We start from the raw sequence: 14,797 nt of genomic DNA, 5'->3' as shown, positions 1-14,797 counted from the left end.
CTCTCGCTAGAGCTATCACTTGAGCCGCAGTCCTCGCTGTTCTACACAACGTCACCTTCATGGCACAACGCCCAGTGCAACTTCACGGCACAGCGCGCATTGCCGTGAAGCTGCACTAAAGATAAAATCCGCGTATCATCCGCTTTAAAACTTCGCCACTGAATTTTTCTCATTTTTAATGCGGGTTATGCGCGCAAAAATACGGTATATCAAAACGGCAACGACGGCATCCACTCAGGTTGCTTCAGAAAGTCAGAGTTTGGCGATTTTCTCAACTGCACTTTATTTGGTGCCAACAAATACAATCGCACACGATACGGCGTATTGGTATTGACTCACTTTACAACTTAAGCAGCCGAAAGTCTCTGGGAAGCTTCGAACGAGTCCACAGAAAGGTGTCCTGACATGAAGTTTGCAGTCAGATACGCAATGCAAGGCAGCTTATCACCGGACAGGCCACACACACAGTCACGCACCGCCACCAAGCACTACATTAATAGCGAACAAGGTCTTCTAGGGCAGAGATGTATGTCTGTTCATGATCCGGGTAGGTGGTATCTCATTACAGTAGTCATGAAAGGCTACAGGAGGAGACAAAGGCACGAAGCATGGAAAAACGTAGACTACCGGAATTCTTTTATAGCAGATACTCGCGCAATATTGCGACAAATATACCCCCCCCCCCTTGTTTCAGCGCGTTTAGGCATCCGTTGAACGTTGTGGAACACAAGCTGACTGAAGAAGACCGCTTAGCTTGGCAAAACTCAGCTGCGGTCGCTAACGGATGGCACTGGTGTTCATAGGTCATAAAAAAAGAAAGCCGAATGCAGAATCAGAAGACACCTTTTTACGTACCCCCTCAGCAGATCCTTTAACAACATAGGCCGTGCTTCACTCCACCACGGGCACAGCTGTTTTACCATGTCGTCGCTGACGTCTTGTGCATCGGCAGTGCCAATAATCGCTAGAAATGTTCACATTAACGTTAGATGAGCCGCTAGGACACCAGGGTTGACGTCCTACGTCTGTTATTTACAACAGGAATAGGCAGACACAAAACCTATAAGGCCGGGTTCAGACTGTTTCTGCAACTGTCGTAATAACTTTAAGAATGAAGTCATTTCACGTCTCAGCCAATCGAATTGCGTGACATGCCGTTTTTTTGCGCCCATAGATCACGATACGACTTTCACGTCGCAAGGTACACGGCATCCCCGAAAAACACGGCGTCACCCCAGTCAACTGATCCCGATGAATGCGGAAAGCGCGTAATCCGAAAGAACGCCGTTCCGAGAATCAGTTCGTAGGAACCGGGTGACCAGCACTGGTGAGTATCGATCATTTAAATGATATAGGGTACGCAGCAGACCTGTGTTCTGCTTGCCCGGCTTCCGTATAGCAACCTTAACTACCATGCGATATCTAGGTTCAGTGGGGTAATGAAAGCTAGCTTCACTAGCGTAGCGGAAGGTAGCTTCCCTAGCGTACGATAGCTAGCTTCAGCAGTGAATAGCGCAGTGGTAGCTAGCTTCACTGCCGTAGCGACCGCTTGCGCGCTTCCGCATATTGAAAAGTTACAGTTAGCCGTCATGTCTCTCCTCGAGTGACATCCCCAGTCGTCCTCCGGGTGGGCGAAACGTATGTCCCGAATAGCGGCACGATGAAGCAAGTAATTGTATGCTCGCGCCGCCCTTAATTTACATAATAAGAGGCTCAGTGAACGCATGGTGAGTCATGCGTTTCTGGGCCAGATTCTGACCCAATACATTCACACGAGCAGGGCTCGAACGAGAACGACTCTCATCACCCCGGCTTGCTAACTGGGGCTTACTATGGTAGTTGTTCAGGGCCTGTTCTCTCTCCTCCAGCGCTCAGGATACCGGTAGACATGCCGCACGGGTATACAAAGCTGCCCTATCGCTGTCCGCGTCATGCACCCCGAACAGTCCACTGTGCGAGCGGGAAGTACACATTATGGCTTTTAGCATGACTGGCAGTGACATTCATGATTTATTTTAGCGTTCCTGCCTGCGACACCGTTAAAAAGGAGCACCTGACGTGACTGTTTTGAAAGGAAATTTTACGTGCCCCCAAGGTGCTTGAAAAGCTCGTCTTATCCTCTGTATACCCTGTACCTCACCTTATGCCCTGTTGCCATACTTCATATGAGCTGTTTTACACTCGTGTTATCCTGTGTATGCCCTATCCACGCCCTCTGCCCTGCTATCACACTTCGTATGACCTGTTGTTACACTCGCCTTGTCCTCATATGCCCTGTTGTCACACTTGTGTCACACTCAGCCGACGTCCGACACACGCCAGGTGCCCGACGCTGTGAAACGTGTAAGTTTCAGCCTGGTGCAAGGACGGTTTGCATCCCATTGTCATTATAAGCAACATGAAGGGCCGGTCTTTCTTCTTGCTGTCTAGTGCCAGGACAGCCTCAACTTCCGGGGATGTCAGTCACTCCGCGTGCGTCCTGTCCGCGTCGTTCCCCGGCATCACCATCGTCCTCGTATTTGAGCGGCTCTGCGTCTGTCCTGAGTCACTCTCGCCGAGAATCCGGAGCGACGGCCGGGAGTCGTGAGTTCAAGCGCTGCGAAACACACGGCGACGTCACCGTCCGATTATCTGCGGGTCGTCGTCCTCCACCTCGCCTGAGAGGCTCTTGCGCTTGCGAGAGCACAGGATGAACGTGATGCCCACGGCCACGTAGAGGGCGAACGTAATCCAGGCGAAGTAGTACGAGAAGCCGAACGCCCAGCGACACCCCTTGGGGAGACGCGACGTGAGGTAGCGCTCCTCGTAGGTCGCCGAATTGTTCTCCACCTCCATCACCACCATGATCACTCCGGCTGCGAATAGGAGGTGGAAAATTAGATAATAAAACATCCAAGGCGCTGCCGCTGAGGTTAAGAATGGTCGAAGATGTGGAAGGGACCATAAAAACTGATTGCTCATACACATTATCCGAGCTACCAGGGGTACTCCCAGATTTTTTTTTTTTTTTGTAAGCTGACAACATTTTGAGTATCACAGCAATCGCACACCTCTTCTTACACTTCACCGTGCCCTTTCCAGTCCTCCCCCTGTGCCCGCCGCCATGCATTCTTTGCCTCTGAATGGGGGCGGGGATTTATTAAAAAAGGAGGGAAGAGAAAAGAACTGGGGATGTTGTTGGACTTAACGGGGAGTTCACCCTCCTACAACCCAGCTCAGGGAAGGGGAGTGGTGGTTTCAAGGGATATGGAGAGAGAGATAGAGAGAGGGGGGAAGGAGGGAAGAAAGTGGAGAGAGTGAGAGAGATAGGGGGGAAGAAAGAGGTGATAGAGAGGGGGAGAGAGGAGTGGGGGACAGTCTGTGTCACGTTCGTCCCGACCATGGCTCGACGCCTACAAACGCAGCGCTAGTCCTGTCACAACCAGGAAGTTTAGGAGGTGCTCCTTCGCTCTCACACCTAGCCTCCTCACTCTCTATATCCCACTTTCGCACTACCTTTTGCCCCGTCACACTCATCGTCTCCCCACCATTCACTCAGACAGGCAGACAGACAGACAGACAGACAGACAGACAGACGAAAATGTTCGAGTTTAGGTAGTCGGAGAAAGGCTATGGCCTCACCGCTGATGAAGTGGACTCCTCCGGCGAGCCTCTTGAACATGTACCGGTGTTCCTTGAAGGTGTACACCGAGAACCCGATGCCCATGAGTAGCAGGGTCATGCTGAGAGTGCAGAAGGCCACCTCCGAGCGGGTGTACTCTGCAACGGGGCCCGCAAGTGGGGAAGGGCCGGAAAGGGGCACGATAAATGCGGGTTTTCTTTTCGGCCATCATTAAACGAAACTGCAGGCATTTCTACTGAAGTATGTTTATAAAGAATACACCGATATCTCGATCCATCAATCTTTCGCTCAATAAATTGGCCAATCAATCATTAAATCAATCAATACATAAATCATACAATCAATCAAACACGCGATCAATCAATCAATCGATCGGTCGATCACTGTATCAATCAAGTAATGTTCGTTTATTGAAACGATTATCTAAACAAAAGTTCTGAGTAAAAAAGTATTTGTAGTAGTAGTAGTAGTAGTAGTAGTAGTAGTAGTAGTAGTAGTAGCAGTAGGAGCCGTAGTAGTAGTGGTAGTGGTAGTGGTAGTAGTAGTAGCAGTAGTAGTAGTAGTAGTAGTAGTAGTAGTACTAGTAGTAGTAGTAGTAGTGGTAGTGGTAGTGGTAGTGGTAGTAGTAGTAGTAGTAGTAGTAGTAGTAGTAGTAGTAGTAGTAGTAGTAGTATCAGTAGTAGTAGTAGTAGTAGTAGAACCGTCTTTGAAGCGGACAGAAAAATGCCTGTCAGGAGAGGAATATAATAAGGGGCATGTTGCTGTGTGGTTGCGATGCTCCCGAGATGGAGGCCGACCAACCCGTGCTAAGGAACCCTTAGTAGAGAAGAGTCCTTTTTTATGCATTAACTATTTGTCAACTGAGGCGTAATATTTCATTTGGCGTAGTTGTGGAGTAGTTCCAAGCGCTAATCGCAAGCAGTCCCTTATTGACCGATCACGCTAGTAGATAGATATAACCAACTATTACGAGTGTGTTTATTTCGTTTATTCCTAATGTTCAGACAGCTTTGAATATTTCTTTTCTACTTAGTGAGTCAGCAGATCTGAAATGGAAATGAGAACTCCCTTCAAATTTTGTTTTAGGATTCTTCTAGGTCAGCTGAAACAGCGCTGTGGCGCTAAGCGACGTCACCTACCAAGAATGGTGCGGTCGATCTCCATGTTGTGCCGGATGTCGTGCTCCGACGGGAACACGCTGAAGAAAAAGCACGAGCCTGTAATATAAAGAATGAATACCGTCAGGTTGTTACACTGGCATTTCATTACTGCAGAACGTGCACATGGAAACACTGTGAAAGCGGCAGAGCACCGGCGGCTAAAAAAATCCTGTCAAGCATACACTAATGCAACTCCTACCGACAAGAAAGATGTCCCACATGGAACGCCCAAAACAAGGTGCATGCTGATTAATGCGGCGCTAACGTTCAGCCTCACTCATCTGCAGACAGGCAGCACCAGCATGTAACTAATCATCGTCATCGGCCTATGTTGCCTGGGTATTTACAATAGTGCGCATCTAGTAGTGTGAAACAACTGTCCATTTATGCGTGCCGTCGTAAGGCTGTGACCGGTCAATACAATCGAATAGGGGTCGTTATTTATTCTGCAATTCGTTTATAAATGTATCGAATCATTTCCATGAGCAGTCAAAGTATAACGCGATAGTAACAGAGACAGTTGTTCCTCAAGGTTTAGTACTAGGCACCCTATTGTTCTCAATCAATATTACCAACCTTCTAGCAAACGTTCAAACTCAGCTGCGCTCACTGGGCGGGCATAATTTTGTACCAATCAGGCTGAAATCCTTTCTGTTGAGCAATGATGCTTTCCTAACTGGCTATCATTAACGCAAGAAAAATATATTACTTGTTTTTTCCTCTCTACAAGAGAAGTTACATCTCATTTACCGTAAATAGCGATTTTTAGACCGCACGTCACTCGGCGTTTCTGCGTGCAATAATAGGTACACACTCCTAAAGTTTCATTCCAACATCGGCTTCGCGAAAACTTTTTTGGGGTGTGATTTGTGCTGTGTATTGATACTTAAGGTGCCATCATTTTTATTATGCGTTTGATCATATTGTTTTAAACGTTGACTTTTCATCTTTCGGTAATTGCGACATTCACTCGACACGCTACTAAAACAACCTTTAGGTACCCATACTTTCGCCTTTCCTAAGACACCACAACAAATATCCACAGGTTTTACGATCCGCCTCCAAACCAGAGTATTTACACTTTGGTATTATCTAAAATACTTCCACTTCAATCAACGTGCTGAAACCAAGTATGCATAATATTCCCTTCCTTGGTAACTCAAATAGCCCTAAAAGTTGTACGCTTCCTACCGTTGTTGGTACGTTTCCTCATTAAAACTATTACCTTGTTTCTTGCATGCTCGCTTTCTTATGGCATTGTTCATAACCAAAATAAATGTCATTTATTAACGAAAACCTACGTTGTATTTATCGAGATGCGTTATGACCGGGCTCCAACATACCGCCGGTTTTATAACGTTGTCAAGCTTTTGTTTACTAAAACGCCGGTATTGCGTGTGTTAGTAGAATAGGCTTGAAACAATTTCAAGACAGGCCAAGAACAATCTTAGTTTAGCAAATACCGTTAATCGACGACTTTACCTATTTTCTTCGGCTTGCAGCGGGCCCGCTCGTGCACACACCAATTACCGTGTTACCGTCATTACCCCCTGAACTCTTTCTATACACACTTCTCCGCGCACTAACTGCCATGGCACTGCCTGCCCTCTATTCCCATAGTTTTTAATACCACGCATATGGCGTCACCACGGTGCTGAACTTTCTCTGCTCTCATCTTTCCTTTGCACCGCACACGTGTACACAGTCACCTGTCACGTGTCACGTGTGCACAGCCATCTGTCCTCCTTTTGTTCACACCGGGCACAGGCACACACTCGCTTTTACTGTGGTTTCCCCTTATTTCCCTCTCGTCGTTTCCGCAACACTTCGCATGTGAGTACACTGACTACCATTCTTTTGCCCTCACTCTGTATCATCATATTCGTATTTACACCAGGCAAGTGCACACGCTAGCCTTCACTATGCTCTATGTTCTTTCTTTGCACTACGCCCATATGCACACTGCTACCCCGACGTCGCTGCTCTTCCTCAGCTAACATATTCTCAGTTACACCAGGCGTACACTCGTGTTGCCCTAACTTCGGTCCCCTCATCTTTTTCGTTGCACCACGCAGCGCAATTACACTCACTCTCTTCAACTCCTGGCAACCCGTTGGGCATGGCGGGCGCCGAGGTTCGGCACATCCTGAAGAGTCCCATGTTGGCGTACAGGAAGAACGTTTTGGTGCGGTTCACGTAGACGGGGCCCGAACTGGGCGCCGTCACGGTCACCCACTGTTCGGTGCCGATGCAGATGATCCACATGAAGAAGCCCAACAAGGCCGCCAGGGTTGCCCACAGGAGGGCGCGCCTTTCGCTCTGGAGCGCCGCCTTCGGATCCTCGTCTGGTCCCACGGCGGCCTCTTCAAAGTGGCGCTTGCGCGTCGACCGACGGCTCGTCTTGCGGTTGCCGCCTCGAGACTTCTTGGACGGGCCCATGGCTCACGTACTCGCCAAACGACCTCGGTTGTTGTTTAATTATTAGTTTGCTTGTTTGCTGGTTAGTTTGTGTGCTTGCTCGTTCGTGCACCCGTTTGTCTGTTTGTTGTGTTAGCTGTTGCTTGGCCTTACTAACAGGGTTGAGATTGAGGCCACTGGCTGGCGATGAAAAATGTGTTGTTTATCAGTTCACGGACAACAATGAAGCGTCCCACTATGAAAGCGTCAATCACCCACTACAAACGTGGTAAACCGGCGTTGAGTTGATTTTCCTTGTAGAATACGGCAGTAGTCTTCAAGAAAGGCCGCAGTGTCTCGGCCACTAGCAGCTACACACGCACAATGGTTCAACTCTCAGAAAGGATGATGACCGTTCCACACAAGCACAGTCGACGTGACACGTCACAAAAACTGTTTTCATGCCACGATAGTCACGAAAGAAAACCAAGCGCATACCGTGTAATGGCTGTGAGTGTTTCTGTCTCGTGGGGACTCATTTTCAGTCGCATTAACTCTTTGGCAAAGGGCTCTTTTCTCCTCTTCAACTCTTCGCCAATACTTGGAAGTCACGCGGCGTACTACATACCCCTGGAGAACGTCGGCATAGTTATAGATTGCACGACTGAGTTGTCATCTTAGCTTGCAGGAGGCTAGTGACGTGAAAAAAAAAAGAAAGGAACAAAGAAAATGAGTCAGTTTCCGAAGACCACGTCACAAAAACTTTACAAAGGGAAACTTTTGAGAGGTTTGCCCGCAAGTGTCACGCGACACCCGCAAAACCGTCCACGGATAGCCGCTACGTTCCGGGCTACCTTGAGAAGGCAACACTCCTCACAGACGGCCAATCTCGAAGCCTTGGTCTGTACGCAATCCTCTTGGCCCCAACGCATTCACCCGGAGAACGGCGTCAGGTCTCCGAGGCGCCGACGTCTTGGCACCAAAGACGATCCGGGCAGAAGCAGAAGCGACCACCTCGTGGTCGAGTGTCTCGAAGGGCCCTCATGAAGGTTGGGAACGGCAACAAGGCCGAGATAGCAAGCGCCGTTTGTTGCTCGTTCTCTCGGGAAACCCCGCTGGCGGCGCTCCAGCCCGACTGCAGCCGAAGGCTAAGCCACCCTGCGAGCACGAAAACGTCGCGCTGGGTTAACGCCAAGTTACAAAGAAGGTTCACGCGGTAATAGTTAGAAAGAGAACTGGAAGGTGGGCAAAGTGGTAGGAATTGCTGTCGCTGTGAAGGCATAAATGACTTCTGGTCTTCCCTAAAAAGATGCGACAGATGACTCATTTTCCCCTTTCATTGCATTCCTTTCTCTGTAGATGCAAAACAGTTGTTTTATTTTTGCAACATAGTAGCATACCCTATACTTCTCACTATACTTATACGCTCTACATGCAATGTGCTATTATATATTCTTCGTACTACACTTCTATCTTATATGTACTCTATACCTGTATATCATAAAGACTCTATACTCTATTTCACACGCTGGTTGCAGCACCTTGAAAGCTACGAAGAATGCAACAGCGAAAAAGGGGGGAAAATCCCTAACGCGGCACTTTTCCCCATCGGCTGGAAGAAAAAATAGCCGTACTGAAATCAAATCGTAAAAACCGCCTATATTAAGGGGCGCTCACCTGATCGCATTCCTGTGGAACTTACCAATTCATGACCCATCGGATTAAAAACCATCGTGCCCCAAAACAAAAAGTTTTAGAGATACATGAAGATGGTTCTAACTTTCTAGTATGCTTATTCTTGAAATATATCACTTCTGTGGTAAGAAAAACAAACCAATGAACACCTTTTATTTTGCTAGTTTGCACTAGATCGTGCTCTATGTGTAGCAAGCGAGAGTTCTTTTTTATTTCCATACAGAAGTGATATATCGTCAAAATTAAGCAAACTAGGTCGTTAGGAACATTATTGGAGTGCGATGGTTTTTAGGCATTTGGCCATGACTCATGAATTAATAAGTCGCATAGGAATGTGATCACGGAACTCCCCTTGAAGTCTTCCTGGGGGATCTTAAACTACATCAACATGAACACCAATGTAAATTTTAGTTATGTTATCAATGAATAGAAAGCTAAATAAGAGCACTGTATCGCGCTGCCTCGGGACAACCCCGCTGCACTCTTGGTAGCTTGCACCGTGCTGCAACCATCTTGTGAGATGGACTATAGGGCGCGCTCCTCGCAATTCTTGCGACCCACGTCACCTCACCAGCAGCGCTGCAAACGCACGTAGCGTTGCGACTCATTGCCAAAGCGTCCGTTGAGAAATGTGAGTGTTAAGAAATGCCAGCCCCGCAAGTTTCGGAAAGAGCAGTGCGGTGCGTTACTGTAGCGCAAGCACGCGTTTCTAGTAAATTTGCATTTAGATGTTTCCAGGTCGCAACAGAGGGCAGCGAATGCCTTACCCGTCCCGATACAAAGGGAATCCTCTAATCATCATCATCATTATCATCATAATATTAATTACCATGATCATCAGGCAGTATGCAAAGGGGTATTCCGTGCACCAGAAAGAGTCAGTGCAGAAATAAAGCACCGAATGTATACGGAACAATGAAAACAAGGAGACAAGTTGAGTTTTTGCCCAAGAGAACCTCTTCACCTCGGTACAATGAGCGCGTATGCTTCTGTTTTGTTTGGAGAATGAGTGGAAAGAACGAGCAAGGCATAATGAGCTGCCATAGGCCAAGTTCGAAAACCACACGGTTTCGAGAGCCACTTCGTAACAAGGCTTACACCTCACGCTACGCTTACACCTCACGCTAGAACGTAACGCGTACTAGAAAACACCGGGACACTCGTTTGCGCCTCGAGCCAGAGAGCTCCGCACTTCAAAGACGAGAGACTTTTACAGCAAAGCTGTATACCTCTACGCACAACGGTTTCATCTCCGTTGGAAAAAGCGCCAAGGCGCCAAGAATACACTTCTACACTGCATGCTTCACCCCTCCCCAGGTTTCACATTAGTGGATATAGCCTGGGATTTTTTTTGCCAATCCAGAATAGTTCCGAGCAGTTCGTGGGAAGCTCCAGGACTGCTCTCGGTATACAAATTTTATGGGCGAAAGAGTACTCTGGAACTGTTCTGGTGCGTTTCTGGACAGTCCAAAATCACAAATCGGGAAGACCAAGCCAGTTTGTGAGCACCTTAATGCTTCCTCGTTGTTCGGAGAACCTATCAACAGCACTTAGATTCGGCGAAATTCTTTAAGTGCCAGAGGATGCAACCCTCTGCTGAGCCTGCCGATGCATGCGAGGCTGGTACCGACGCATTGCCTGAAACGCAGCCCGCGGGCGGGGATCCAAAAGGACCCGCGCCGTCTTGCCTTGGCTCCGCATAGGGAGAACAAACGAATGTCTTCCTCGGGGCCGCGGCTATTTCGGATCACGACAAACGGGGATGCGACACGGCCGGCACGATCACAGAGCCGTTCCAGTGCCACGCGCGGAGGACAAAAGCCGTTTGTCTGGGCTCCAGAAGAAGACATCCTTCACGGGACTGCCGTCGGCACCGTGGCCGGCGTGCCACAGCTGGAAATATGGGTTAACTCGTTAAGGGAGCAACGTAGTTCGGTAAAGCGTGTGAAATTCTTCTGGCTTGTCTGCCTGCTTTCAGAGGACACCACACCTCCCTGTGCCCCCTCCCGAACACATGCATTCTTTACCCGAAGAGCAAAAAACAGACATACCCCCACCTGTTACGCTTCATCGGAAAGTCCTCAATATCCATACAGTTGCTCAGAATACTCAAAAAAAAAAAAAAATCCCGAGCTATCTTCACTAACGCGAAACTTGGGGAGGAGCGAAGCATGCAGTGTATAAGTGCATTCTTGGCGCCATGGCATTTTTGCCCGCGGAGATGAAACTGTTTTTTTTTTGGGGGGGGGGGGGGTAGAGATATACAGCGTTGCTGTAAAAGTCTCTTGTGTTTGAAGCACGAAGCTCTCTTAAGCGAGGCGTAAACGAGTGTCGCGGTGTTTTTTTAGTACGCGGTACGTTCCAGCCCGGTGTTTTAGTAGCGTGACTCCATGAGACGATGATTACGACGACGACAGGAGACGCCAACAGCCCCAGCCCGTAAGGGGCTTCGCCCGTAAAACCTTCTCTAGTCATGCCTATGACCGCAATCAACACTCCAATCTTCGCTCCTCTCCCTTGATCATAAAAGGAACGCGAGCACATGTAAAGCAATGAATCACTGCCCTTAAAGACTTGAACGAAAACTTCCGTACTCTCATCGACAACACCATATTTCTTCCCTCTTACCAAATGCCCGTATCACCGTAAACAAATAACTGAAGCACAATCAGCTCTAATGAGAACATGTCTTTGCATATTACAGATTTCATTCATTCATTCATTCAGTCATTCCCTCTTTTACTTCACCCTCGTTCATCATTTGTTCCTGCATTCTCGCGCGCCCTCCCCGTTTGCGCTGTGCGTTGCAGGTCCATGACGATTCATTCACTCTATTCACTAAAATAGCATTAAGTTATGTTGGAGAACAATCATCACTTGGTGAAAACCGTGACAAAAGAAACAAAAATTGGCAACCACGTACCAGACGCCAAAGAAAAGGTGTACCGTTGGAGTGCATTTATGCACCAGCAGGCTCTGTTTTTTGTTCATTTTCTCTCCCTTTCGAGACGGTTGTGGTCTAAAACCTTAAAGTAACCAAGGCACTCGAAACTTTCCCGCATTTCAATAGCAATATACCCAGCGGCAGAACACATGCGCGTGGCCCAGTCTGTAACGGTTCCGTATTTCCAGACGCTTCGCTGCACAGAGCATTCACGTGACATGTCTGTTCGCGCGATTCAGAACGGTAATTAAATGTCGTCATTTGCTGCGCCCCAAACCTAAAGCAACCTAAAACATACCAAATCGCTATTATTAACAAAAACTACACTTATATTTGTGTTTAGGCAAAAAATAAATAAATTTAGAAAAAAAAAGGTAAGCAATGAAAAAAAACAAACCAAGAGACACACCTGCTCGGGCTCGAACCGAAGCAGACAGTGCGGCTATTCAGTATTCCACATCGAGGCTACAGAGCCTGAAGGGTGGGCTCCTTTTAGTGGGCCCAAAAATAATAGCGCGCGCAGTGACATCACTCATGTCACGTGGGTGCTCTGTGCAGCGAAGCGTTTGGAAACACGCGTAACGGTTTAGTTGTTAAACGGTGTCTAAAGTGCCATCCGACGGTACTGTAAGCACCCCACTATATCGACGTCCACCGGTGTTTTTTTTTTTTTTTTTTGGGGGGGGGGGGGGGGAATGCCACGCCTGGCTTTATATCGCTCTACCTAACGTAAAGCAAGGGAACCTAACCTAAACTAACATAACATGACCTAACGAACGCAAAGAAATCATTTAAAACACCAAAATCTAACCTAAGACATAAAAATTATAACTCAATTTAAAGGGGAAAAAATACCCGAGGTAAGAACGGGTCTAGAACCGCAGGCATTGGCATCATGAGGCTGTAGCTGAAGACCTACACCACAACGACAGACGTTTCGGCTGGTGCCAGCCTAGTCCTGAATATTCGAATGTCGTCGGACGGCACCTTAGCCAAGCCTGCAGCGCCGAGCTAGAGCACCGCCGGACGAAATTCTATATACTGCGAAGTTGTTATACCGTCTTTGTCTTTTTTTTTTTATTATTGCCCGCTATGCCGCGGCTCTGGTGAAAAGACCATGGGGTTGCGGTTAGCCCGGTGATTGGAGGTTGGGACTGGCCGTCCGGACACGTCTCGAATGGGAAAGCAATGACAGCCATAGAAGCGCACACAAGCGGTAAAGAAAGGACAGAACCAAGCGTCTCGATCGCCTCGAACGGTGGGAGAAAGTAAGGAAAACAATTCGACAGAAGCGCAGGCATATACGCTGTCGAAACCGCGCGAGAATGCTCGCGTTTGGACGGGCCGCACCGGCAGCGGATCGCCGGTTTCGAGGCTCGTTTCTCAAGCCGAGAAGACGCTGCTCGAGGGAGGTGACCGCTCGATAGTCCCGGGCAATTCCCCAGGGAGAAAGAAAAAAAAGCAGCACCGTCAAGTATACAGCTTCGGTATCATTCGCGAATTTTCTCTCGAGGCTTAAAAAATGAGAAAGGAACAAAGCAAGCAACAACGAGACGAATGACAAACGTTGTTCTGCCGGTGGAAGCGTCACGGCTTCGGTATTCTTATTTCTCACTTGAGTGGACGTTTTTCTTTGCGGCTCTTTCTAAGTTTCTTTTGCTTCGCTTACTCGCAGACGTGGCGTCGTGGTCAGTTTAACTTTGTAAACCGGGAGAGCAGCGTTTTTGGTGTAACTTATTCTCGCCCCCTTTTTCAAAGCACAGCTGGGATGAGAGTCTACTAAATTTCAAACAGCAACAAAAAAACCGCTTTGGGAGCTCAAGAAAGATTTGTAGGATTAATATTACGCTGGGAGTTACCTTGTGGCTGAAAGACACCGCGCCTACAGAATTATCCAGGAACAATACGCTTGCCACATAAATAGTTCACTATTGTTTAAGTCGTACGTTTGTTCAAAAATGAAGGAAGCTCACACTAATGCTCAAAGCTTGAAGGTAGCGAAGCTGTGCGAAAACGGTACGTTTTTCCTCTTTTTCGCCTTACGGCGTTGTTTAAGCGTCGCCGCTGTACGAGGGACCACAGCTGGATGTGCCTTCATTGGTGGCGCGCGTTAATCGCTGTGACGGTGGCCTCCTCGCCTTCCTCCACCACGTCCCACGCACGTCTCCTATCCCTCCTCGCCTATCTCTCCCCTGCCACCTATCTCTCCTCGCCATCGGGCCGCTGCTCCGTACCGGGCGCTTGCGGAAGGGGGTGTGGTTTGACCTCTAGCGCTCAAGGGCAAAACTGGTCACCCCGCGAAGACTGCCCGAAGTAACGTAGTGTAGCTTGCGCTACAAAATTGTAGTTTTTCTGAAAACAAGGAGAACAGCGAGGAGTATCCCAGAGCGTACCGAAATACGCTTTCACGAATAGCATTACGGATCACTCGTTCGGTGAGGGGTCACCGTAGCCTACATTTCCAGACAGCATACATGCATGAACAGCGTACAGGAGCGCTCTCCATGCACACATACACGGAGAGCATGCATTCAGCAAGGGCATGCCGGAGGATGCTACCACGAAGGGCAAACGAAGCACGTTTTCACAAAGAACATACCGTATTTGAGAGAAAGAGAGAGAGACGGACGGACGGACGGACGGACGGATAGATAGATAGATAGATAGATAGATAGATAGATAGATAGATAGATAGATAGATAGATAGATAGATAGATAGATAGATAGATAGATAGATAGATAGATAATGGATGGATGGATATATGTATGTATCCATCCTCGGGATGGGTACATGGGTACAGGATGGGTACGCGCCCATCCTCCACACAAGATAACGCTGGTATGGGTCCCCGACCACGCCAACCTGGACGGCAATGCTCGAGCGCACGAGCTTACCCGAGTACTCTCCCCTGGTCCGTCCATGTTGTGGCCCCATGTGTACCACCCTGGCACTCAAAAGATTTCAGAACATCAGGCAGG

At 48.2% G+C, this 14,797-nt stretch overlaps 1 protein-coding gene across 3 annotated transcripts in view; it reads right to left on the bottom strand.

Annotated features, from left to right (window-relative positions):
* Positions 1 to 258: 258 nt before the first annotated feature.
* Positions 259 to 14,797, bottom strand: part of LOC144138443 (voltage-dependent calcium channel gamma-8 subunit) — a 54,176-nt gene continuing 39,637 nt past the window's right edge. For 2 of the 3 annotated variants that reach the window (XM_077670725.1, XM_077670724.1), the window contains exons 2-5: positions 6,873 to 8,337; positions 4,762 to 4,839; positions 3,622 to 3,759; positions 259 to 2,855 (exon numbers count right to left, since the gene is read on the bottom strand). In XM_077670725.1, coding sequence (XP_077526851.1) covers positions 2,617 to 2,855; positions 3,622 to 3,759; positions 4,762 to 4,839; positions 6,873 to 7,221 — 804 coding nt within the window. In that variant the 5' untranslated portion in view covers positions 7,222 to 8,337 and the 3' untranslated portion in view covers positions 259 to 2,616. The remainder of the gene's footprint in view (positions 2,856 to 3,621; positions 3,760 to 4,761; positions 4,840 to 6,872; positions 8,338 to 14,797) is intronic. The other variant, XM_077670726.1, reaches the window with a different exon arrangement.

Source organism: Haemaphysalis longicornis, unplaced genomic scaffold, assembly GCF_048455015.1.
Source record: "Haemaphysalis longicornis isolate Haplotype H1 unplaced genomic scaffold, Haemaphysalis longicornis Haplotype H1 scaffold_5, whole genome shotgun sequence".
Taxonomy (NCBI): domain Eukaryota; kingdom Metazoa; phylum Arthropoda; class Arachnida; order Ixodida; family Ixodidae; genus Haemaphysalis; species Haemaphysalis longicornis.
Note: the sequence above shows the minus strand (reverse complement) of the source record. Positions and strands in the feature narration are given on the sequence as shown.